The sequence below is a fragment of the Bombina bombina genome, chromosome 7, assembly GCF_027579735.1.
Source record: "Bombina bombina isolate aBomBom1 chromosome 7, aBomBom1.pri, whole genome shotgun sequence".
In the NCBI taxonomy this organism is placed as follows: Eukaryota; Metazoa; Chordata; class Amphibia; order Anura; family Bombinatoridae; genus Bombina; species Bombina bombina.
Genome location: NC_069505.1, coordinates 349,999,727 through 350,026,815, shown reverse-complemented (window position 1 = coordinate 350,026,815; position 27,089 = coordinate 349,999,727). Strand labels below are relative to the sequence as shown.

The following is a 27,089-nucleotide window of genomic DNA, read 5'->3' as shown; positions in this document are numbered from 1 at the left end:
TTGGCTCTCTGCCCCCCCCCTTCTCTTTGGCTCTCTGCCCCCCCCCTTCTCTTTGGCTCTCTGCCCCCCCCCCTTCTCTTTGGCTCTCTGCCCCCCCCTTCTCTTTGGCTCTCTGCCCCCCCCCTTCTCTTTGGCTCTCTGCCCCCCCTTCTCTTTGGCTCTCTGCCCCCCCCCTTCTCTTTGGCTCTCTGCCCCCCCATTCTCTTTGGCTCTCTGCCCCCCCCCCTTCTCTTTGGCTCTCTGCCCCCCCCTTCTCTTTGGCTCTCTGCCCCCCCTTCTCTTTGGCTCTCTGCCCCCCCTTCTCTTTAGCTCTCTGCCCCCCCCTTTCTCTTTAGCTCTCTGCCCCCCCCCTTCTCTTTGGCTCTCTGCCCCCCCTTCTCTTTGGCTCTCTTCCCCCCCCCCCTTCTCTTTGGCTCTCTGCCCCCCCCTTCTCTTTGGCTCTCTGCCCCCCCCCTTCTCTTTGGCTCTCTGCCCCCCCCTTCTCTTTGGCTCTCTGCCCCCCCCCTTCTCTTTGGCTCTCTGCCCCCCCCCTTCTCTTTGGCTCTCTGCCCCCCCTTCTCTTTGGCTCTCTGCCCCCCCCCCCTTCTCTTTGGCTCTCTGACCCCCCCCTTCTCTTTGGCTCTCTGCCCCCCCCCCTTCTCTTTGGCTCTCTGCCCCCCCCCTTCTCTTTGGCTCTCTGCCCCCCCTTCTCTTTGGCTCTCTGCCCCCCCCTTCTCTTTGGCTCTCTGCCCCCCCCCCCCTTCTCTTTGGCTCTCTGCCCCCCCCTTCTCTTTGGCTCTCTGCCCCCCCCCTTCTCTTTGGCTCTCTGCCCCCCCCCCCTTCTCTTTGGCTCTCTGCCCCCCCTTCTCTTTGGCTCTCTGCCCCCCCCCCCTTCTCTTTGGCTCTCTGCCCCCCCCCCTTCTCTTTGGCTCTCTGCCCCCCCCTTCTCTTTGGCTCTCTGCCCCCCCCCTTCTCTTTGGCTCTCTGCCCCCCCCCTTCTCTTTGGCTCTCTGCCCCCCCCTTCTCTTTGGCTCTCTGCCCCCCCCCCCTTCTCTTTGGCTCTCTGCCCCCCCCTTCTCTTTGGCTCTCTGCCCCCCCCCCCCCTTCTCTTTGGCTCTCTGCCCCCCCTTCTCTTTGGCTCTCTGCCCCCCCCCTTCTCTTTGGCTCTCTGCCCCCCCCCCCTTCTCTTTGGCTCTCTGCCCCCCCCCTTCTCTTTGGCTCTCTGCCCCCCCCCCTTCTCTTTGGCTCTCTGCCCCCCCCCCCTTCTCTTTGGCTCTCTGCCCCCCCCCTTCTCTTTGGCTCTCTGCCCCTGTCTTCGCGGGACCCCGCCCGACCACGCCCCATCGCGGCAACACCCGCCCGGCCACGCCCCTCGCGACGCCCGGCCACGCCCCTCGCGACGCCCGGCCACGCCCCTCGCGACGCTCCCGTCGGCCACAAACAGCTGTGAGGTCTGGGGAGCGCGTTACAGTTTAAGGTGAAAAGCCCCAATCAAGCCACAGGACCTTCCCTGGTCAGCCCCTCTTCTACACATTTACATTATGGGCCAGATTACAAACGGAGTGCTAAATATCACTTGCATGCAAGCAATATTTGCGCTCCACTTTGTAATACCAGCACAGGATAATGTGCGCTGGTATTACAAGTTAATAGCAATGCGAGGAAGCATTGCTTTCACCACAGCACGCTGCCATAGGCTCCTAAGGGAGCCTGATTCTGATGCTGTCACAGAACTTTGCGCATCGAAGGGGGTAAATAGCGCAGTGATGGGCAGCATTTTTACATATATATGTATATGATTATATGTAAAACCACTTTTCAGTGCCGTTTTTTTTCTTATACCCCACTCCCATCAACTTTAAAGCCCCAAAACTGCCTAGTGCAGTTATTTTTTTATTTAAAAAAAATGCTAGATTTTTTTTAAAATAAAAAAAATACAATGCCCTCTATTTTGAGGGCATTTGGGGCACTAGTTATTTTTTGGAGCGCTAATTGCTACCACGGGCTCACGATAGCAATAACCAGTCACTTGTAATTTGCCCATTTGCGGGAGCGCAATCATTTAGCGCTCCACTTGTAAACTAGCCCTAATTGTGTTTCTGAAGTTGCTGTTGTTGTAATTGTTTTAACCCTTAGCAATAAGTTCATATTTCATGTAAGAGATTAAGGTCTAGATTATGAGAGGAGTGCAATATTGCGCTTACACGAGCAAGATATCTGCACTCCACTCAGTAATACCAGCTGGTATTACAAGTGAGGCATAATGCGAACGCGACCTCGCTCTCACATTTCCTGGAAGCCAATCGCTCACAAGAATGTGCTTCCATAGGCTCCAAACCACATAGAGCAGCCAGGGGGCAAATCGTGCAGCGTTAGGCAGCAATCAATAAATATGTATATATATTTATGTGTTAATATGTGTATATACACATATAAACACATAAATATATACGTGTATATAAGCATATATATATATATATTTAGAGTAAAAACACAGTCATCCATTCACCTCAATGTAATAGCACTTTAGTGTCAGTTTTTTCTAACACCCCACATCCCCTTACTTAAACCCTATAAAGCTGCTTCATGAAGTTTTGGTTTTTTTAGAAATAAAAATGCTCATCTTTATTTTATATGTAAATGAACTGTACTCTGTATTTTGGGGGCAAATGGGGCCTATTTCAAAATTTTAACCAAAGGTCTCATCTCTGGTTAATTTCGCTAAGTGTAAAGTGAAACCGCAAGCTCGCAGGAGCATTAACCAGCCACTTGTAATAGCTGGTTATTTAAAGTACGCCCGTAAAGGTGCACATTTGCCCCTTTATGGGCGCACTTTATGATAGCGCTCCAATTGTAATCTATCTGGTCCTACAAATTAGGCAACTACAAATGTCAATAACAGGAGCACCCAATATCCTGCCTTTACAACAAAGTAACTCAGCAACCTCACAAGTGAATCTAGCCCAATGTCTTCAACTAATGTGAGTACACTTATGGTGGTATTTGTTTGTATGTAAATATAAATCTTCTACACTTCCACTTTAGTATACTGCTCCTATTAAAGGGACATAAAACGCAACATGTAATTTCCTATACATCCTGGGCACAGGGGTGGTTCCAGAAATCTTATTATGGGGGAGGAAACGCTCCTGTTGGAGTTGTACATGTTCCAGGGACAGGGTGGGTGGAGGTGTAGTTGTAGGTGATCTAGGTGCAGGGCATGGGAAGGTGGAGTCGCACATGTTATGGGGTGTGGTTAGGCAGTAGTGGAATGCAGCCTGCCTAAAACTCCTGGAGCAGGGTTTAGTAATTATTTTACATTTTACTATCCTCCTCAGCCCAAAGGGGGTGCAAATTCAAAGATGAGGTGGGTGAACCATCACTGTCTGTACAACAAAACATTACATCATGATTGCTAGATTAGTGCAGGAGCCCATCTATATCTGCCATTGACTGGCCAGAGAAAATGTGATATGATAATAATAATCAAAAGGCTTTTTCAGGTTTTTTTTTCCATGACCACAAAACAATACACATTTTCTAACAAAATTACATGTTCTAATGTGTTTAAATACCTTCACAGTTTGGCCCATATCTGCCCGGGGAGCAGATTTCGCAAGCAGTTCCATTGAAACCTTTTGAACATTTGCAGGTTCCTGTTCCTGCCAATCCGTCATCACATGAACCATGGTCACTGCATGGACTTTCCAGACCACCAGGACAAACTAAAGTAGTAAAGAAATAAATTATAATCTAAGTATTAAAGAATAATGGATGAGCCAAATCTATTGATAAGTGGTAAAAAATGAAAAAGAAACCGCCCCCACCCCACAAATGCAAACACTAGTGGCATATAAACTACCAAAAGTAAAAAGCATACATGCATTGTGTTTATGCAAAAACATTATTATTAATGCAGTTTGGTTAACTAGATAATGGCCAGCTTGCTTTATCCAGATGAAAAATTTTACAAGACAACATTTTATAAACCCAGGGAATAAAATATAACCGTAATTACTGTAAGAAGGTGTTAAAATCTGACTGTATGGATATTTCTACTGTCACATTAGATATTGGGTTTTCTAAATTTAGTAAGTTACGTTATTCTTAATTATATACATATCAGAAGAAGTTCTTTTTTTTAATGAAAAAGTAAATTACTCTGATAAAGGTTAAAATATGTTTGTACTCAAGAGAAAAAATGAGTATATGTATTCAGTACTCCAAAGTAAGCCAACTTCTGAATACACCACAATAGTAGATTTTGTAACACATTATTTGATATGATTAGAGATTTTATGCTTAGTTATCGTCTGCCAAAAATTCACAGAAATCCAAAATGTCTGCCTAAGGCTGGTATAGGATGCCTCAATAAGCATTTTTATCTATTGGATATATTTTCCAGCTATTAGTTAAAAACCTTCCACATATAACAAGTTCATGCCTTGGAAAATTACAAAGAGATCTTTTAACTATACATCTTTCTTCAGATTTTTTTTTTTTTTCTGGATATTCCAGCTATGTAGAAGTCCCCAAACAATTTCTACATATGGTTGCTGAATATCTCTTAACACATAGTTTCTTTAAGTTCTGAGTCTACATGAATAGCTATGTGCATAGTTTTTCCCATCCCATTCTATTTGGGTTGGGCTGTTCCATGCTTTCATATATATATATATGACCAATTTTCTTGATTTTATAATCTGATACTTTATAGCTGATTTGTATGGTTAGTTATCAAAAGCACATTAAGAAGGCTATACAAAGACCACAACATTTCTATAGACAAAAACATAGTAAGTAACCAAGAGACAATGTTTTGCAGTACAAAAACCACAACAATATTAAAATACAAATATACTGGCTTTCATAACCAACAATATGAAAATTGGACTGTACTATTCAGATAGAGCATGCAATCTAAGACATTTTCCAATTTACTTCCTTTATCAAATGTTTATAGGCACACTTTCTGGGGAACAAGATCCTACTGAGCATCTGCATAAGTTCACAGGGTATACTATACGTCTGTGATTGGCTGATGTCTGTCACATGGTACAAGGGGCCGGAAAATGGGGGGGAAAATAAATTTGTCCGATTAAAAAAAATACTGCTTATTTGAAGTTCAGACTAGAGGGGAGATTTATCAAGCAGCCGATGCTTGTGAAATGCTTGTGCAATGTTAAATGCCAACTTGAAAGTAGTGAATGAGATGCAAACTTCAATTAGAAGCTGATATACATCATACATGACAAAGAGGGTGTCTGCAGAATACACACAATGAACTAACTGCTGACGCGTTTCAGCCCATCAGGCTGTAATCGTAGCTAGTGTTCATAACCCCAACAACATTTAAATACACCTGTGTGTTATTGTGATTGGATAAAAACATCATCCTGGGCGTATTCTTAAGATGTATCAATATAAATTAACCTCTGTAATAACGGTTTTCTTAGCTCAAGGCTATCCCATTCTAAAAACCGAATTTATTTGGTCATTGTGTACTAAATATGAAATTCACTAAAATAGCTTCATTTACAGAATTGTACTCTTTTAATCTTAGAGATATCACCTTCTTATGGATAATAATGATGATCAAATAATGTGTGATCTGTGGGCCAAAGAGAGAGGCCCCCTGGATTCACAGAGCAACTATTTACTCCCAAGAATTTATTATGTCGAATTCAGAATTTAACCCTTGGGGCACTCTGGTTCTTAATCTGTGAATCCAGAAGGGCTCCCTCTTGGCTAGTAATTTCGAAATTTTGAATTCAATATTCACATTTCAAGAGGCATGTGATCTGGAAGCACTGGAAAGACTATACAGTGAAAACACTGATTCATTAGCCGAAGTGGATACAAATGTAGTATCAAGTTGTCAGGATTTACCTGTTACCTCCCACTTCTGTGTCATCATTCATCCTGCCCTTTAAATCCTAGCTACGCCCTGTTCCTAGTGCTTAGTATTGTTGCACCTGTCCAAAAGGTTGCTGCTATCTCAAAGCTCTCCTTGTGTATTATAGTAACTCTCACTGTTACTTTTCCTGCACATTCCTGGATTACATATTTGCTGCAGCCAAGCTGCTTCCTCTCTGTCTGGAACTTGCACTATCTCTTATCAATATAACAATTCAACAAGTGGATTCTCTATCAAGCTACTTCATATTGCAGTCTCCCTAATACCTCTTATTGGATTCTGGTATCCTGTGTTTACGGAGCTCCACTATCCAGCAGCCGCCACAACTTACAAACTGTGTTTGTTTCTCTCTCTCTGCGGTCCGTCCGCCATCGTGTGACGTCATCTGTCACTCAAGGACCGTCTACGTTCACTCCCTCACCCGCTCAGCTGAGCGTCAAACAACCAACCTCTGCCTTCCTCCAAATTCAGCTCTGTTAGCTCCGCTCCAGTCCGCGCAGCGAATTGCGCTTGTGTTCAGGTAACTGTGATTTCCTCATTACAACTTTTAGGATTCACATCTAAACTTGCACTACATATGATAATTGCTGGAAACGGTAAAGACTAATTCAGTGTCATCAGAACTATTGACAGTCAAGTTCATTACGAATTCATTCCCTGTTTGCTTGTTACATTCATTCACGCATAATGTAATGCCATATTTGTTACATTCTGCTACTACCTTAATTAATTCCACAGTGCTAATAAGGTTATTGAATTGAAGGAGTCAGTAACTAAAGCTTTGTGGTACAAACTTAACACAAGGTCTGCAGCTGGGTACAGAAATACATTTATCCACTACTTTGGATTTACTGACAGGGAATTACCCTTACAGAATACTAAGCCCAAAAGAATGTCTGAACCAGCAGACCTGTCACAATTTGTATACTCTTTATCGCAAAGAGTTGATCAAATGGGAATTTCTCTCAGGGAACTTGAGATTGAGAACCAATCTCTGAGAAGGATAATAAGAGAATCTTTGGCACCTAAACCTGAATCCATACCTGAGCCAACTGTCTCTCTCCCAGAATCTTTTTCTGGCAACAGAAAGCAATATCGTCAGTTCAAGACTGCATGCCAGCTCCTATTTCATTTGAAACCAAAAACTTATTGTACTGAAAGAGTAAAAGCACTCACAGTCATTTCCTTCCTAAGGGGTGAACCCCGAGTATGGGCTGATGCCACCTTTGAGACAAATCAACCCATATTAGGTTCCCTAGATGACTTTTTCACCCATATGGATGAATTATACTTGGATTCTGATGCTCAGTTGTCTGCTGAGACTTCTATGCGTAATCTGAAACAAGGTAAACGTGTTGTGGAAGATTATATTACGGAGTTCAAGCAATATGCTCGAGATTCACAGTGGAATCCAATAGCCCTGCGCAACCAGTTCAGATTAGGTCTCGCAGACAATATAAAAGATGAACTGGCTCGCGTTGAACTGCCTAAGACCCTAGAAAATCTGATGTCTCTTGTCATACAAATTGACAGGAGATTAAGAGAGAGAAGGTCAGAAAGAGGTCACTTTGAGTCTGTTGTTAAGGCTATACAATCCCCATCAACTTCCTTGACTTCTACTAAGACAACTCCAGAACCTATGGAGGTGGGACTAGCTAGAGCTCCACTGACACTCCAGGAGAGAACACGAAGGAGATTAAACATGCTTTGCATGTATTGTGCTAATTCCTCTCATTCAGTGACTGACTGTCCTCTCCTTCTGAAATCCAAGAAAAGTAAGTGCAATTCCTTCACTACAATCCCACCTTCTGAAGAGCCTAACACTTACTGTAAACTTTCTTTGTCTTTGCAGTGGGACCTCCGAAAACTACAAACTGAAGCCATTATAGATACAGGCACCTATGGGAATTTCATTGATTTGTCCATTGTTAAAAAAAAAAAAATACCATGTGTGATTAAGCATACCCCTGTTTCCATTCGTGTCATTGATGGTTCTTCAATTCCTAGTGGTCCTATCACACATCAGACCATACTCTTGCTATTAACTACTTCACAGGGACATGCTGAATTGTTAGTATTTGATGTTTTGCCTTCACCAATTTTTCCTATTGTTTTAGGAGTCTCCTGGTGTAAAATACATCAACCACAGATAGACTGGCTATCTTTACAGGTAAAGCTGTCCTCCGCACACTGTCTGCAACATTGTTTATCTAAGCATAACCTCCTATCACTTCCAACCGATGTACCACAACTTCCTGAACAGTACTCAGATTTCAGTGATGTTTTCAGTAAAATTGAGGCGGAATCGTTACCCCCACATCGTATATACGATTGCCCAATTGACATCAAACCTGGTTCTTCCATTCCATTTGGTCGTCTTTACCCATTATCCACACCTGAACTTGAACATCTAAAACTTTACCTTGAGGAAAATATTCGGAAGGGGTTTATTCGTCCATCAACATCTTCTGCGGGCGCAGGTATGTTCTTCGTAAAAAACAAAGATGGATCTCTTCGGCCCATCATTGATTATAGAGAACTTAACCAACGCACAATAAAAAATCGATACCCTCTCCCTCTGATCCCTGAGCTCATAGAGCGTTTACAGGACGCCACCATTTATACTAAATTAGACCTACGAGGTGCATACAACCTTGTCAGAGTACGTGAGGGTGATGAATGGTTGACGGCTTACAGGACCAGGTACGGACTGTTCGAGTACCTAGTGATGCCATTTGGGCTTTGCAACGCACCAGGAACTTTCCAACACTTCATCAATGATATATTCCGTGATCTACTAGATGTCTGCATAGTAATCTATCTGGACGACATCCTTGTATATTCCAGATCTGTAAGTGCCCATGTGCAAGATGTACGACAAGTGCTATCACGTTTACGAAAACACAGATTATATGCCAAACTAGAAAAATGTCAATTCCACACAGATACCATATCATTCCTGGGCTATAACATCTCACCTAATGGAATCAGTATGCAAGAGGAGAAAGTGGAGACAGTCAGAAACTGGCAGACACCAAAGACTCGGAAGGAACTTCAAAGATTCCTGGGGTTCACAAATTACTACAGAAAGTTTGTGAAGAACTTTTCAAAGATAGCGAAGCCTCTATCCCAACTAACAAGTACCCAACAGAAGTTTCGCTGGACTCCTGAAGCTGATGCAGCTTTCGAACTTTTGAAAATTAAAGTCACCTCAGCACCCATTCTCCGTTTCCCAAACTCTGAACATCAGTATATCCTAGAAGTGGATGCTTCAGACTTTGCCTTAGGAGCCATCTTATCCCAAAAAGCTGGGGTTACTGAACCTATTCACCCCGTGGCCTTTTTCTCAAAGGTTCTCTCATCCTCTGAAAGGAACTATCCGATTGGAGAGAAAGAACTGTTGGCAATCAAGAAAGCTTTGGAAAACTGGAGACATTTATTAGAGGGCACCAAACTCCCCATAATCATATATACAGACCACAAGAATCTAGCTTTTCTACAGAATAGTAAAACATTGTCTGCTAGACAAGCACGATGGTGTCTTTTCTTCACCAGATTTAATTTCCATATAGTATATAGACCATCCTCCAGAAATGGAAAGGCTGATGCCTTGTCGCGGAAAGATTCACCTCCTGATTATCATCATGAGTCAGTTCCTCTACTGCCTGTGGAGTGCTTCCTAGGTATAACTACATATCTCACGAATTCTATCAAGGAAGCATACAGCTCAGATGAAGAACTATAACATCATGATCTACTATTGGATACAGAAGGTCTGTTACTGCACTCAGGGAAGATATACGTACCACCAAGTATCAGAACTACCGTAATGACACTACACCATGAATCCCCACTCGCAGGCCATCCAGGTGTTAGAAGAACCTTGGAGACTCTTACTAGGTATTATTGGTGGCCATCAATGTCAAAATCCATAAGAGAATACGTCTCCTCCTGTATCGTTTGTGCTACTTCAAAGAATACCAAGTCTTTTCCTGTAGGTTACCTTATGTCGTTGCCGATTCCTTCACATCCATGGAACCACGTTTCAATGGATTTCATTGTAGATCTTCCAAGATCATCAGGAATGAACACCATCATGGTCGTTATAGATCTCTTCACCAAGATGGCTCACTTTGTACCTTACAATAAGTTACCAACAGCAGCAGAAACAGCTAAGTTATTTCTGGACAATATTGTTCGTCTACATGGGTTCCCGAAGATCTTAACTTCAGATCGAGGGACCCAATTTACTTCATGCTTCTGGAGATCTTTAACATCTCTCCTCCAGATTGATCATCGTTTCTCAACTTCATTCCACCCTCAGACCAACGGACAGGTGGAGAGGGTTAACCAATGGCTGGAACAATACCTTCGATGTTTCTGTGCATACCAGCAAGAAGAATGGTTATCTTATCTCTCAATGGCAGAATTTGCCTTTAACAACTCAGAAAATTCCTCCACCAAGTCCTCCCCCTTCTTCGCTAACTTCGGCTATCATCCATGTCCTTATCCTACCTCTGGCTCTCTAAACCACACTTCAACTGCCTGTCCCACTGCAAACGACTTTGTTGCAAATCTTCGTCAAAATTTCGATGCCCTAAAAGGTAACATTGCATCCGCTCAGGAGAGACAGATGCATTACTACAACCTCTGTAGAAGACCCGCACCTTCATACAAGATTGGTGACCATGTATGGTTATCTACGAAGAACCTAAAACTCCAAATTCCCAGTAAGAAATTGGGTGGCTTGTTTATTGGTCCTTTTCAGATATCCCGGATTGTCAATCCGAATGCTGTCACTTTGGATCTCCCACCTACCATTAAAGTTCATCCTACTTTCCACATTTCTCTGTTAAAACCATGCAAGAAGTTGAGCTCCCAAGGCGTTATCACTCCTCCACTGGGATCATTTCCATCAACTGATGAGTATGAGGTTTCCTCTATTAAGGATTCAAGGCTTCTTAACGGACAACTACAGTATCTCGTAGCTTGGAAAGGATACCCTCCTGATGACGATTCATGGGAGCCCTCTTCTAATGTCCACGCTCCCCTGAAGGTCTCTCTTTTCCATCGACGTCATCCGGATCGTCCAGCTCCTTGACTTTCGTTGTTCTTCCTTGGGGGGGGGGATGATGTCAGGATTTACCTGTTACCTCCCACTTCTGTGTCATCATTCATCCTGCCCTTTAAATCCTAGCTACGCCCTGTTCTTAGTGCTTAGTATTGTTGCACCTGTCCAAAAGGTTGCTGCTATCTCAAAGCTCTCCTTGTGTATTATAGTAACTCTCACTGTTACTTTTCCTGCACATTCCTGGATTACATATTTGCTGCAGCCAAGCTGCTTCCTCTCTGTCTGGAACTTGCACTATCTCTTATCAATATAACAATTCAACAAGTGGATTCTCTATCAAGCTACTTCATATTGCAGTCTCCCTAATACCTCTTATTGGATTCTGGTATCCTGTGTTTACGGAGCTCCACTATCCAGCAGCCGCCACAACTTACAAACTGTGTTTGTTTCTCTCTCTCTGCGGTCCGTCCGCCATCGTGTGACGTCATCTGTCACTCAAGGACCGTCTACGTTCACTCCCTCACCCGCTCAGCTGAGCGGCAAACAACCAACCTCTGCCTTCCTCCAAATTCAGCTCTGTTAGCTCCGCTCCAGTCCGCGCAGCGAATTGCGCTTGTGTTCAGGTAACTGTGATTTCCTCATTACAACTTTTAGGATTCACATCTAAACTTGCACTACATATGATAATTGCTGGAAACGGTAAAGACTAATTCAGTTGTCATCAGAACTATTGACAGTCAAGTTCATTACGAATTCATTCCCTGTTTGCTTGTTACATTCATTCACGCATAATGTAATGCCATATTTGTTACATTCTGCTACTACCTTAATTAATTCCACAGTGCTAATAAGGTTATTGAATTGAAGGAGTCAGTAACTAAAGCTTTGTGGTACAAACTTAACACAAGGTCTGCAGCTGGGTACAGAAATACATTTATCCACTACTTTGGATTTACTGACAGGGAATTACCCTTACACAAGTGGTCCTTCTCTTTCTAGTGCTTCTAGATTTTATCCGATTCACTTGAGGGGTAACACACTAGAAAAATGTCAAAGGAGAATTGAGTCTGATTTAACCAAACTAGCTTATACTGAGAAACAAGGCAAGTATTCTAATCTAAACAAGCAGGAAGCAATAGCTCTGAAGGGGCTTAGAGAGAATAAAAATCTGGTTATTAGATCAGTGGACAAGGGAGGGTCAGAAGTATTTATGGACAGGAATTTTTTTGTCCAAGAAGCATTACGCCAACTGACTGACCCATCCCAATATCAGAGTTTAACCTTTGATCCTACCAATAGATTTATGCATGAACTTACTCATCTAACTGATGATGGTAAGGAAGCGGGCTTCTTAGATGACAATACCAGCAGATACCTCAAAGTAGAGTCTCCAGTCATGCCCATATTTAACTTTTTACCAAAAGTGCATAAATCCCTAATTGATGTGAAGGGTCGTCCCATCATTAGTGGCATTGGTTCCATATTGGAGCCACTGTCGCAATGGCTTAATTGCATTCTACAACCGATGGTACAAAATTTGTCAAGTTATTTAAGGGTACGAAACAACTTTTAATAGAACTTGACTCCTTTACTTGGCAGAATGATTATAAGTGGCTGTCTATTGATGTCACTTCATTGTACTCTTCCATACCCCACAATAAAGGTTTGGAGGCAATCTCTTGCTTTGTGAAGAGATCCACACAGTATGATCCTCCCTTCTGTTGCTATATCATTAGAGTTACTGAGTTTTTATTAACACATAATTTGTTCATATTTGAAGGAGTTCATTACCTCCAGAGATGTGGGACAGCTATGGGGCTAAATTTGCCCCCTCCTATGCCAACCTGTTTATGGGTTGGTGGGAGCTGCCCCACATCTTTGGATGTGGTGAACTCTGGAAGGAAAGAATAAGATATTACAGAAGATACATAGATGATCTTTTGATCATCTGGAAGGGAGATGAGGCAGAGGCAGTAAGCTTTGTACAGGGTCTGAATGATAACCCAGTTGGGATCAAAATCACATATGAGTTTGGTAAAACACAGTTAAATTTCTTGGACGTGACACTGATGAGTGTTCAAGATAAGGTTCTAACCAAGGTTTACAGAAAGCCCATATCAGGAAATACTCTTCTTCATGCTAAGAGCAGCTATCCAAAAAGAGTCTTTAGATCTGTCATAAAAGGACAGTTCATACGACAGGAGAAATTGTACAACATTATCAGAATATGACAAGCAGGCCTTAGATCTAGAGGATCGTCTTTGTAAAAGAGGCTATGATAGGAGAGAAGTTGCTTCCACAAGAAAGGGTATAGCAACTAGAGATAGGAAGGAGTTTTTGACAGTCAAAAGACACACTAATCAAGACAAGTTTGAAGGTGTATCCTTCATTGCCAAGTACAGCAATCAATTCCATCAGGTCTGTAACATTGTACGGAAACATTTTCGGATGTTATCGGCCGATGATGACCTGATGGAGGTAGTTTCCAAAGGATGTAGATATGCCTTTAAGAAAGGCATGACTATAGGAAACATGTTGGCCCCTACCCAATTGGGTTCTTTAAGTACCACAAATTCATCATGGTTAAGGTTCAGAGGAGTCTATAAACGTAGGTATCCACTATGTATAGCTTGTGGTTATCTCCAACAAGGAGAAGGTTTTTCTAGTACAGAAACAGGAGAAAGGTTTAATCACTTTTCATGCCTTAACTGCAGAACCATATATGTGGTCTATTTGCTCACATGTGAGGCCTGTGCAGTACAGTACACAGGTCTCACCACAAGGAAAGCACGGGATAGGGTCCGTGAACATGTGACTAATATTAAAGCAGGTAAATTAACCACTCCCCTAGTGCAACATTTTAATATGAAACACAATAAAAGTGTAGACTCACTCAGGGGGACTATTATAGAACAAGTGAGATGCAATAAGAGGGGAGGAGACAGAGACAAATTACTAGCCAAGAGGGAGGCCTTCTGGATTCACAGATTAAGAACCAGAGTGCCCCAAGGGTTAGATTCTGAATTTGACATAATAAATTATTGGGAGTAAATAGTTGCTCTGTGAATCCAGGGGGCCTCTCTCTTTGGCCCACAGATCACACATTATTTGATCATCATTATTATCCATAAGAAGGTGATATCTCTAAGACTTAAAGTGTACAATTCTGTAAATGAAGCTATTTTAGTGAATTTCATATTTAGTACACAATGACCAAATAAATTCAGTTTTTAGAATGTGATAGCCTTGAGCTAAGAAAACCGTTATTACAGAGGTTAATTTATATTGATACATCGTTAGTTTAAATTTGTAAGTGTAAATGTCTGACGTTTTTCATTCATGTAAAATAAATTGTATTTTAAATTATCCTATATGAATGTATTTAGAGCATGAATGAGGGTGTGTAGTAAGAATATGCCCAGGATGATGTTTTTATCCAATCACAATAACACACAGGTGTATTTAAATGTTGTTGGGGTTATGAACACTAGCTACGATTACGATTCATTGAGTGTATTCTGCAGACACCCTCTTTGTCACGTATGATGTATATCAGCTTCTAATTGAAGTTTGTATGAAATTTATTTTTTCCCCCATTTTCCGGCCCCTTGTACCATGTGACAGACATCAGCCAATCACAGACGTATAGTATATCCTGTGAACTTATGCAGATGCTCAGTAGGATCTTGTTGCCCAGAAAGTGTGCCTATAAACATTTGATAAAGGAAGTAAATTGGAAAATGTCTTAGACTGCATGCTCTATCTGAATAGTACAGTCCAGTTTTCATATTGTTGGTTATAACACACAGGTGTATTTAAATGTTGTTGGGGGTTATGAACACTAGCTACGATTACGGCCAGATGGGCTGAAACGCGTCAGCAGTTAGTTCATTGTGTGTATTCTGCAGACACCCTCTTTGTCACGTATGATGTATATCAGCTTCTAATTGAAGTTTGTATGAACTCTCAATAAAGCCTTTTAAGACTCCGGAAAACTGGTGCATCTCATTCACTACTTTCAAGTTCACACTAAGAAACGGAGGTTGCAGAGCTGTTCCTTGTGTACCTTGCTTGAGTCATCATTCACACCTACTCGATGTAGCCGCAGAGGATTCCCGGCAAAGATTGAGCAGGTAACCGGAGGCGGAGTTTCCAAGTGACGTCACACGCTGAGACGCCGATTTAGAGTGGACCCAGGAGAGGAGCGGGATGAGTCGGAGGGTGATACAGGTTCGGAGTAAATTGACCGGTACCTCCATGCAGACGGATAGAGTCCAGAGTATGCTCCCTGTGGACGGGCCATCTTAGAAACGGATGTAGGGCGTTCTTGGACAATCGCTATATCATCTGGGTGAGTGAAAGGGTAATTACCTTTTTCATACTTCATAGAGCCGGAACGACTCTCGCAAAACGGTAAGCAATAGGTGCTCACACAGCTCTGTGCAAGTTTTTGTACATTCACAGTCAATGTTAAATGCCAACAGCACATTTACCCCTTTGTGCTAAATTATTGTCTTTTTATTATGCATTTGTTGCCCCTTTGGCCTACATGTGCTATAAACTTAGACATATGGGGTATTCCAAAAATCAGGACAGGAAAATCAATATATTTTTAGGTATTTTCCTTTAGTTAAACTAGATTTGTAAAAATGGTTATAAAGAAAACTTAAAAAAAAATGTTTTTTCATTTTCAAGATTATTCCTATTTATAGTTAATTTATGTACCCATAAAATTTATCACAAGAAAGCCATGTATGTCTTTAAAAGATACAGTGTAAAATATGTACGGATATACTTAACAAGAGAGTGGATAATTTAGGTGAAACCAATATTAAACTAAAATGCCAAAATAACCTGTGATATTTATTTAAGAAGTTCTTTTTTTAATAAAAATAAAAAAAATAAAACATTTTGGGGTCAATTTATTATAGTGCGAGCGGACATGATACAAAGTAGCGTATCATGTCTGCTGCACATCGATAAATGCTGACAGCATATGTTTACTAAGGTGTTAACAATAGCAACAATGATTAACTGGCTTTTTTCACTATTTACGAAAATTTTAACAAAAAATTTACATTTTACACATTTTTGTTGAAGCCTTCACATATGCAATGAAATATAAATATGATAATAGTTTATTCGGAATATGATGATTCGGCTGAAAAAATAATATATAATTCGTGTGGGCCATTCATTAAAATATGACTTAAAATAGTGTTTAAATTTAAACTGCAAAAAAAGCTCAAAATCAGTTTAGCAGCAAAGGGGTTACGGGATTAAATACAGTCATTTTATCTTGGTTGTGGGTGGATTAATTAGTAAGGAGGAAGGTTGTGATTCTACCGGCTAATTGTTATAGGTTATTCAATTGGTTGGATCGATGTGTTACAGTTTTGGTCAATGTTCATATCAGTAAACACTGGAGACCACAGCTATTTATACGAAGGGTGCACAGTTGCAGAGTACAATTATCAAATAACACATTTAACCCCTTCAGGACTGGGAATTTTAGAGAAAAACGACTAAAGTACTGGAGAATTTTTTTTGCATTTTTGCTATCACTCCATTTAAACAGAAATAGAGCCTTGCTTTTTTTTTTTTTTTTCAAAACTATATATTTTTTAGTAAACAACCCAATGTATTTATCTAGGCTCATTTTGTTATATTTCATGCCACTGTTTTGCTGTCAAATGCGATCAGATAAAAAAAAAAAATCCTTAACTCTTCCCCAAACTTTGGGATTCTTAATAAAACTATTTACATACCACTTGAGCAGTCATAACACGAATGGTTGTAAACGCTTCTTTGGGATCCCCTTTATTTAGAAATAGCAGACATACATGTCTTTGCCATTTTGGTAATTAAAAGGGTGCCAATTGCAGCTGTGCACCACACTTCTAATATTCCCAGTAATACAAGGGTTAATCAAGTATCTTTTAAGTTAATATTAGCTGTAACTGTAGAGATTACTCTCCCATCTGACACCTCCAACCCCCTGATCCCTTCTAAACAGATCTCTTCCCTCCCTCAGCCCCCAATGGTCACCACATCTTGGGTACTGACAGACAGACTGCAAGTATGCAGTTTTAGGGCATTTTTTTTAAATTTTATTAAAATATTTTTTTTTAACTTTAGGGATACCTCCTAAATTCTCCCACCTCCCTGATCCCTCCCAAACAGCTCTCTAACTCTCCCACTTTCACTAGAAGCCACCATCTTTGGTAATGGCAGCTGTCTGCCAGCACCCAGTTTGTAGTTTATTTCTTAATTTTTTAAAATTATTTTTAATAAAAATTAATTCTGTAGTGCAACAGTCCCCCCTTCCCCCCAAGCAATTGTCACTAGGTACTTCCCTTCCCATAACCATTTCTGTAGCGTAGTGGCCCATCCTTCCCCTTCCTTCACCAACATTTTTTTCTGTAATCTATAAAAAGATAAAAGAGGGAGCTCCAATGGTGAAGTATATCTCAATAGTCTTCCAAAAATAGCTAGAGTATAAACGGAATACTCACAAACATATTGCACTCAATAGTGCAAATGGGGCAGGCTGAACTCTCAGAGTTGTTCAGCTAACTCGTACTCCAGTAAACCACTCTCAGGCCGACCCAGCACCTCCACTGATCTTGGCACCTTCGGTCTAAAACGGAACAGCTTCACAAACGGATTGCCGCACACAGCACCACTACCAGAGTGGATCAAGATCAGAGTGCAGTAAGTTTGGGATTACCAGTGGACCTCCAGGTGCAGACAGAGGATAAACGAAAGCTGGAAATGGGTGGTGAGATGGAGCGCTTAAGGGAAGCCTCTGTCGCTCTATAGCGAGGGTGTACTAGCCCACCTTAAAGTATGCAGAAGTAGGAATGGTGATGTATAGAGCGCCAAGGAGAGACTGGGTAGAAAATAATATTTAATTGAGCTATTCTAAATCCCTATTGGGGATATACACAATATAATATAATTATATAAAAGTACAATTCTATAAAAGTACAACGAGCACCATAGAAGTGCAATACAAAGTTAGCACAATATGACGGTCATATGTTATATTAAAATAGTATATTAAAACACCATATAGGTGGAAAAAAATGGCTCAGGCTCGGCTCTGTAAGGAGCACCTTATAAATATGAGAACAGATAAAACTAGGCTTGGTACAGTCAGTAATATTCAAATAAGTTCCAATTAGGGATAATTCGAAATTTCTGTTCCAATATGCTCAGTAAAAAATGTCAAAGTATGTGAAAAAACACATGACTGTCGACTCGTTTCGGCCCTCAAAAATCGGCCTTTCAAAAATGGGCTCCAGTCTTGAGAGAGGCCCATTTTTGAGGGCCGAAACGCGTTGACAGTCATTTGGCTATAAGAAGAAACACACAACGCAGTTTTTGAGAAGCACACACCACCTCCCAGAGGAATCTATATCCACCACTTAATATTGGGAGTATCCTTTCTTTTACCCACACTGAATGTAATGACATTTCATTTTGGAACTTTTTGATCACTCACATCTACATTTGTTTTTGTTTTTTCATCATTTTTTTCATATTTTGTTTTTTTTAATTTTGTTTTTTATACTCTTTGGATATGTTTTGAATTCTTGATTTTTTCACATACTTTGACATTTTTCACTGAGCATATTGGAACATAAATTTCGAATTATCCCCAATTGGAACTTATTGGAACATTACTGACTGTACCAAGCCTAGTTTTATCGGTTCCCATACTTATAAGGTGCACCTTACAGAGCCGAGCTGAAGTCATTTTTTTCCACCTATATGGTGTTTTAATATACTATTTTAATATAACATATGACCGTCATATTGTGCTAACTTTGTATTGCACTTCTATGGTGCTCGTTGTACTTTTATAGAATTGTACTTTTATATAATTATATTATATTGTGTATATTCCCAATAGGGATTTAGAATAGCTCAATTAAATATTCTTTTCTACCCAGCCTCTCCTTGGCGCTCTATACATCACCATTCCTACTTCTGGATAAACGAAAGCTCACAGGAAAAGTATTCTAAAAACTTTTTATTCACAACGCATTTCTCAGTACATGACTGTTTCATCAGGTGATAAAAAATACAAATACAGGTGAGCTTAAATACCTGACTTCCTCGGCGTGTTCAACCAACTAGTGCGCATGTCAAGAATAGAGGAAATGATTCTCACTAGTACTGTGATTGGACAAAAGTCGTAACATGTAACCAATAATACAATGTATATATGTTATTAATAAAAACAGAATTTATGCTTACCTGATAAATTACTTTCTCCAACGGTGTGTCCGGTCCACGGCGTCATCCTTACTTGTGGGATATTCTCTTCCCCAACAGGAAATGGCAAAGAGTCCCAGCAAAGCTGGCCATATAGTCCCTCCTAGGCTCCGCCCACCCCAGTCATTCGACCGACGGACAGGAGGAAATATATATAGGAGAAACCATATGGTACCGTGGTGACTGTAGTTAGAGAAAATAATTCATCAGACCTGATTAAAAAACCAGGGCGGGCCGTGGACCGGACACACTGTTGGAGAAAGTAATTTATCAGGTAAGCATAAATTCTGTTTTCTCCAACATTGGTGTGTCCGGTCCACGGCGTCATCCTTACTTGTGGGAACCAATACCAAAGCTTTAGGACACGGATGAAGGGAGGGAGCAAATCAGGTTACCTAAACGGAAGGCACCACAGCTTGCAAAACCTTTCTCCCAAAAATAGCCTCCGAAGAAGCAAAAGTATCAAATTTGTAAAATTTGGCAAAAGTGTGCAGTGAAGACCAAGTCGCTGCCTTACATATCTGGTCAACTGAAGCCTCGTTCTTGAAGGCCCATGTGGAAGCCACAGCCCTAGTGGAGTGAGCTGTGATTCTTTCAGGAGGCTGCCGTCCGGCAGTCTCATAAGCCAATCGGATAATGCTTTTAAGCCAAAAGGAAAGAGAGGTAGAAGTCGCTTTTTGACCTCTCCTTTTACCAGAATAAACAACAAACAAGGAAGATGTTTGTCTGAAATCTTTAGTAGCCTCTAAATAGAACTTTAGAGCACGGACAACGTCCAAATTGTGTAACAAACGTTCCTTCTTTGAAACTGGATTCGGACACAAAGAAGGTACAACTATCTCCTGGTTAATATTTTTGTTAGAAACAACTTTAGGAAGAAAACCAGGCTTAGTACGCAAAACCACCTTATCTGCATGGAACACCAGATAAGGAGGAGAACACTGCAGAGCAGATAACTCTGAAACTCTTCTAGCAGAAGAAATTGCAACCAAAAACAAAACTTTCCAAGATAGTAACTTAATATCTATGGAATGTAAAGGTTCAAACGGAACCCCTTGAAGAACTGAAAGAACTAGATTTAGACTCCAGGGAGGAGTCAAAGGTCTGTAAACAGGCTTGATCCTAACCAGAGCCTGAACAAATGCTTGAACATCTGGCACAGCTGCCAGTCTTTTGTGTAGTAAGACAGATAAAGCAGAGATCTGTCCCTTTAGAGAACTTGCAGATAATCCTTTCTCCAAACCTTCTTGTAGAAAGGAGAGAATCTTAGGAATTTTTATCTTATTCCATGGAAATCCTTTGGATTCACACCAACAGATATATTTTTTCCATATTTTATGGTAAATTTTTCTAGTTACAGGTTTTCTGGCCTGAACCAGAGTATCTATCACAGAATCTGAAAACCCACGCTTTGATAGAATCAAGCGTTCAATCTCCAAGTCGTCAGTTGGAGGGAGACCAGATTTGGATGTTCGAATGGACCCTGAACAAGAAGGTCCTGTCTCAAAGGTAGCTTCCATGGTGGAGCCGATGACATATTCACCAGGTCTGCATACCAAGTCCTGCGTGGCCACGCAGGAGCTATCAAGATCACCGAGGCCCTCTCCTGGTTGATCCTGGCTACCAGCCTGGGAATGAGAGGAAACGGTGGGAATACGTAAGCTAGGTTGAAAGTCCAAGGTGCTACTAGTGCATCTACTAGAGTCGCCTTGGGATCCCTGGATCTGGACCCGTAGCAAGGAACCTTGAAGTTCTGACGAGACGCCATTAGATCCATGTCTGGAATGCCCCATAATTGAGTTATTTGGGCAAAGATTTCCGGATGGAGCTCCCACTCCCCCGGATGAAATGTCTGACGACTCAGAAAATCCGCTTCCCAATTTTCCACTCCTGGGATGTGGATCGCAGACAAGTGGCAGGAGTGATCCTCCGCCCATTGAATTATTTTGGTCACTTCTTTCATCGCCAGGGAACTCTTTGTTCCCCCCTGATGATTGATATAAGCAACAGTCGTCATGTTGTCTGATTGGAACCTTATGAATTTGGCCTTTGCTAGTTGAGGCCAAGCTCTGAGAGCATTGAATATCGCTCTCAGTTCCAGAATGTTTATCGGGAGAAGAGACTCTTCCCGAGACCATAGACCCTGAGCTTTCAGGGATTCCCAGACCGCACCCCAGCCCACTAGACTGGCGTCGGTCGTGACAATGACCCACTCTGGTCTGCGGAAGCTCATTCCCTGGGACAGATGGTCCAGAGTCAGCCACCAACGGAGTGAATCTCTGGTCTTTTGATCTACTTGAATCATTGGAGATTCCACTGTTTGAGCATGCACAGTTGTAATGGTCTTAGATGAATTCGTGCAAAAGGAACTATGTCCATTGTTGCAACCATCAATCCTACTACTTCCATGCACTGCGCTATGGAAGGACGAGGAACAGAATGAAGCACTTGACAAGAGCTTAGAAGTTTTGATTTTCTGACCTCTGTCAGAAAAATCCTCATTTCTAAGGAATCTATTATTGTTCCCAAGAAGGGAACCCTTGTTGACGGGAACAGAGAACTCTTTTCTTTGTTCACCTTCCATCCATGAGATGTGAGAAAGGCTAGAACGATGTCCGTATGAGCCTTTGCTTTTGACAGGGACGACGCTTGTATTAGAATGTCGTCCAAGTAAGGTACTACTGCAATGCCCCTTGGTCTTAGAACCGCTAGAAGGGACCCTAGCACCTTTGTGAAAATCCTTGGAGCAGTGGCTAATCCGAATGGGAGAGCCACAAACTGGTAATGTTTGTCCAGAAAAGCGAACCTTAGGAACTGATGATGTTCTTTGTGGATAGGAATATGTAGGTACGCATCCTTTAGATCCACGGTAGTCATAAATTGACTTTCCTGGATGGTGGGTAGAATCGTTCGAATAGTTTCCATTTTGAACGAAGGTACCCTGAGAAATTTGTTTAGGATCTTCAAATCCAAAATTGGTCTGAACGTTCCCTCTTTTTTGGGAACTACGAACAGATTGGAATAAAATCCCATTCCTTGTTCCTTTATTGGAACTGGGTGTATCACTCCCATCTTTAACAGGTCTTCTACACAATGTAAGAATGCCTGTCTCTTTATTTGGTTTGAGGATAAGTGAGACTTGTGGAACCTTCCCCTTGGGGGTAGTTCCTTGAATTCCAGGAGATAACCTTGAGAAACTATTTCTAGCGCCCAAGGATCCTGAACATCTCTTGCCCAAGCCTGAGCAAAGAGAGAGAGTCTGCCCCCCACCAGATCCGGTCCCGGATCGGGGGCTACTCCTTCATGCTGTTTTGTTAGCAGTGGCAGGCTTTTTGGCCTGCTTACCCTTGTTCCAGCCTTGCATTGGTTTCCAGGCTGGTTTGGGTTGTGAGGCATTACCCTCTTGCTTAGAGGATGCAGAATTAGAAGCTGGTCCATTTCTGCGAAAGGGACGAAAATTAGGCTTATTTTTAGCCTTAAAAGACCTATCCTGTGGAAGGGCGTGGCCCTTTCCCCCAGTGATGTCTGAAATAATCTCTTTCAAATCAGGTCCAAATAAAGTTTTACCTTTGAAAGGGATGTTAAGCAATTTTGTCTTGGATGACACATCCGCTGACCAAGACTTTAGCCAAAGCGCTCTGCGCGCCACGATAGCAAACCCTGAATTTTTCGCCGCTAATCTTGCTAATTGCAAAGCGGCATCTAAAATAAAAGAGTTAGCCAATTTAAGTGCGTGAACTCTGTCCATAACCTCCTCATATGGAGTTTCTCTACTGAGCGACTTTTCTAGTTCCTCGAACCAGAACCACGCTGCCGTAGTGACAGGAACAATGCATGAAATTGGTTGTAGAAGGTAGCCTTGCTGTACAAAAATCTTTTTAAGCAAACCTTCCAATTTTTTATCCATAGGATCTTTGAAAGCACAACTATCTTCGATAGGAATAGTAGTGCGTTTGTTTAGGGTAGAAACTGCCCCCTCGACCTTGGGGACTGTCTGCCATAAGTCCTTTCTGGGGTCGACCATAGGAAATAATTTCTTAAATATAGGGGGAGGAACAAAAGGTATGCCGGGCTTTTCCCACTCCTTATTTACTATGTCCGCCACCCGCTTGGGTATAGGAAAAGCGTCGGGGGGCACCGGAACCTCTAGGAACCTGTCCATCTTGCATAATTTCTCTGGAATGACCAAATTGTCACAATCATCCAGAGTAGATAACACCTCCTTAAGCAGAGCGCGGAGATGTTCTAATTTAAATTTAAATGTCACAACATCAGGTTCAGCTTGATGAGAAATTTTTCCTGAATCTGAAATTTCTCCCTCAGACAAAACCTCCCTCATGGCCCCTTCAGATTGGTGTGAGGGTATGACAGAACAATTATCATCAGCGTCCTCTTGCTCTTCAGTGTTTAAAACAGAGCAATCGCGCTTTCTCTGATAAGTAGGCATTTTGGATAAAAGATTTGCTATGGATTTATCCATTACAGCCGTTAATTGTTGCATGGTAATAAGTATTGGCGCACTAGATGTACTAGGGGCCTCCTGCATGGGCAAAACTGGTGTAGACACAGTAGGAGATGATGTAGTATCATGTTTACTCCCCTCCTTTGAGGAATCATCTTGGGCAATATCATTATCTGTGGCAGTACTGTCCTTACTTTGTTTGGACGCTATGGCACAATTATCACATAAATTTAAATGGGGAGACACATTGGCTTTCATACATATAGAACATAGTTTATCTGAAGGTACAGACATGTTAAACAGGCTTAAACTTGTCAACAAAGCACAAAAAACGTTTTAAAATAAAACCGTTACTGTCACTTTAAATTTTAAACAGAAAACACTTTATTACTGAATATGTGAAAAAGTATGAAGGAATTGTTCAAAAATTACCAAAATTTCACCACAGTGTCTTAAAGCCTTAAAAGTATTGCACACCAAATTTCAGAGCTTTAACCCTTAAAATAATGGAACCGGAGCCGTTTTTCAATTTAACCCCTATACAGTCCCAGCTATAGTCTTTGCTAAGACCCAACCAAGCCCTGAGGGGAATACGATACCAAATGACGCCTTCTAAAAGCTTTTTCAGAGATTCTTAGATCCTCACACATGCATCTGCATGCCCTGCTCTCCAAAAACAACTGCGCATTAATGGCGCGAAAATGAGGCTCAGTCTATGACTAGAAAGGCCCCCTGACTGAAAAAGGTGTCCAATACAGTGCCTGCCGTTTTTATAAGCGTTCCCCAAGATTATAAATGCCAATTGTTAGCCTAAATCTGAATAATATGCACAAATAAAGCAATCGATTTAGCCCAGAAAAATGTCTACCAGTTTTTTAGCCCATAATAAGCCCTTTATTCTGTTTGTTTGACTAAGAAAATGGCTTACCGGTCCCCATGAGGGGAAATGACAGCCTTCCAGCATTACACAGTCTTGTTAGAAAACAGAATTTATGCTTACCTGATAAATTACTTTCTCCAACGGTGTGTCCGGTCCACGGCGTCATCCTTACTTGTGGGATATTCTCTTCCCCAACAGGAAATGGTAAAGAGTCCCAGCAAAGCTGGTCACATGATCCCTCCTAGGCTCCGCCCACCCCAGTCATTCGACCGACGGACAGGAGGAAATATATATAGGAGAAACCATATAATACCGTGGTGACTGTAGTTAGAGAAAATAATTAATCAGACCTGATTAAAAAACCAGGGCGGGCCGTGGACCGGACACACCGTTGGAGAAAGTAATTTATCAGGTAAGCATAAATTCTGTTTTCTCCAACATTGGTGTGTCCGGTCCACGGCGTCATCCTTACTTGTGGGAACCAATACCAAAGCTTTAGGACACGGATGAAGGGAGGGAGCAAATCAGGTCACCTAAATGGAAGGCACCACGGCTTGCAAAACCTTTCTCCCAAAAATAGCCTCCGAAGAAGCAAAAGTATGTGTGCAGTGAAGACCAAGTCGCTGCCTTACATATCTGGTCAACAGAAGCCTCGTTCTTGAAGGCCCATGTGGAAGCCACAGCCCTAGTGGAGTGAGCTGTGATTCTTTCAGGAGGCTGCCGTCCGGCAGTCTCATAAGCCAATCGGATAATGCTTTTAAGCCAAAAGGAAAGAGAGGTAGAAGTCGCTTTTTGACCTCTCCTTTTACCAGAATAAACAACAAACAAGGAAGATGTTTGTCTGAAATCTTTAGTAGCCTCTAAATAGAATTTTAGTGCACGGACTACGTCCAAATTGTGTAACAAACGTTCCTTCTTTGAAACTGGATTCGGACACAAAGAAGGTACAACTATCACCTGGTTAATATTTTTGTTGGAAACAACTTTCGGAAGAAAACCAGGCTTAGTACGCAAAACCACCTTATCTGCATGGAACACCAGATAGGGCGGAGAACACTGCAGAGCAGATAACTCTGAAACTCTTCTAGCAGATGAAATTGCAACCAAAAACAAAACTTTCCAAGATAATAACTTAATATCTACGGAATGTAAGGGTTCAAACGGAACCCCTTGAAGAACTGAAAGAACTAGATTTAGACTCCAGGGAGGAGTCAAAGGTCTGTAAACAGGCTTGATCCTAACCAGAGCCTGAACAAATGCTTGAACATCTGGCACAGCTGCCAGTCTTTTGTGAAGTAAAACAGATAAAGCAGAGATCTGTCCCTTCAGAGAACTTGCAGATAATCCTTTCTCCAAACCTTCTTGTAGAAAGGATAGAATCTTAGGAATTTTTATCTTGTTCCATGGGAATCCTTTAGATTCACACCAACAGATATATTTATTCCATATTTTATGGTAAATTTTTCTAGTTACAGGCTTTCTAGCCTGAATCAGAGTATCTATTAGAGAATCTGAAAACCCACGCTTTGATAAAATCAAGCGTTCAATCTCCAAGCCGTCAGTTGGAGGGAAACCAGATTCGGATGTTCGAATGGACCCTGAACAAGAAGGTCCTGTCTCAAAGGCAGCTTCCATGGTGGAGCCGATGACATATTCACCAGGTCTGCATACCAAGTCCTGCGTGGCCACGCAGGAGCTATCAAGATCACCGAGGCCCTCTCCTGATTGATCCTGGCTACCAGCCTGGGGATGAGAGGAAATGGTGGGAATACATAAGCTAGGTTGAAGGTCCAAGGTGCTACTAGTGCATCTACTAGAGTCGCCTTGGGATCCCTGGATCTGGACCCGTAGCAAGGAACCTTGAAGTTCTGACGAGACGCCATCAGATCCATGTCTGGAATGCCCCATAATTGAGTTATTTGGGCAAAGATTTCCGGATGGAGTTCCCACTCCCCCGGATGGAATGTCTGACGACTCAGAAAATCCGCTTCCCAATTTTCCACTCCTGGGATGTGGATCGCAGACAAGTGGCAGGAGTGATCCTCCGCCCATTGAATTATCTTGGTCACTTCTTTCATCGCCAGGGAACTCCTTGTTCCCCCCTGATGATTGATATAAGCAACGGTCATCATGTTGTCTGACTGAAACCTTATGAATTTGGCCTTTGCTAGTTGAGGCCAAGCTCTGAGAGCATTGAATATCGCTCTCAGTTCCAGAATGTTTATCGGGAGAAGAGACTCTTCCCGAGACCATAGACCCTGAGCTTTCAGGGATTCCCAGACCGCGCCCCAGCCCACTAGGCTGGCGTCGGTCGTGACAATGACCCACTCTGGTCTGCGGAAGCTCATTCCCTGTGACAGATTGTCCAGGGTCAGCCACCAACGGAGTGAATCTCTGGTCTTCTGATCTACTTGAATCGTCGGAGACAAGTCTGTATAATTCCCATTCCACTGTCTGAGCATGCACAGTTGTAATGGTCTTAGATGAATTCGTGCAA

The 27,089-nt window shown here is 41.9% G+C and overlaps 1 protein-coding gene across 1 annotated transcript in view; it reads right to left on the bottom strand.

Annotated features, from left to right (window-relative positions):
• STAB1 (stabilin 1) overlaps nt 1–27,089 on the bottom strand; it is a 1,127,460-nt gene that overhangs the window by 109,351 nt on the left and 991,020 nt on the right. The window contains exon 56 of the mRNA XM_053721023.1: nt 3,555–3,704. Within this exon, the coding sequence (XP_053576998.1) occupies nt 3,555–3,704 (150 nt within the window). The remainder of the gene's footprint in view (nt 1–3,554; nt 3,705–27,089) is intronic.